We start from the raw sequence: 486 nt of genomic DNA, 5'->3' as shown, positions 1-486 counted from the left end.
GTAAAGATTAACGAAGAAACGCACTTACAGGTTAACAACTCACTTTATTCATAGTGTTTTCTTTCATCATATGTACAATGTTACCAGTGTATCTTTGCTTTTTCTTCTTTCATTCCTGTCAGCCGGGCAAAGACTCTTGGCTTTGATAACAAAGTCCAGATCCATCTCCCTGGAGACGTTAGGGTTTTTTAACTATTCCATTGATTTCTTTCTCCTTTTTACACTCTTCAGGTCACATCACCTCGTCACTTAACATGGCTTTCACTGGCATCCTTCTGTGGAACACCTGTTTTCACACGGTTCTCTCACCGGTTTCTCTCTGTTTTCAGCTGAGAAGAGATGGTCCTCCTTCGCTCTCTCTCTCCGCGCCTTCTGGGATTCCTGCGCGGGGTCCGGCGAGGGGCAAAGAGTACTGGGAGGACGGGCGGTTGGGGCAGCACCGGGAGGAGGGGGGTGGAAGGAGCAGGAAAGGGGGGAAGGGAGCCT

General features: G+C 48.8%; 1 protein-coding gene across 1 annotated transcript in view; it reads right to left on the bottom strand.

Annotated features, from left to right (window-relative positions):
- The window catches only part of LOC119592449 (protein CEPU-1-like), a gene marked incomplete at its 5' end in the record, with an annotated part of 20,817 nt that continues 20,331 nt past the window's right edge, over nt 1-486 (bottom strand). The window contains 1 exon segment of the mRNA XM_037941270.1: nt 1-486. Coding sequence (XP_037797198.1) covers nt 326-486 — 161 coding nt within the window.

Source organism: Penaeus monodon, chromosome 30 (assembly GCF_015228065.2).
Source record: "Penaeus monodon isolate SGIC_2016 chromosome 30, NSTDA_Pmon_1, whole genome shotgun sequence".
Classification (NCBI taxonomy): Eukaryota; Metazoa; Arthropoda; class Malacostraca; order Decapoda; family Penaeidae; genus Penaeus; species Penaeus monodon.
Note: the sequence above shows the minus strand (reverse complement) of the source record. Positions and strands in the feature narration are given on the sequence as shown.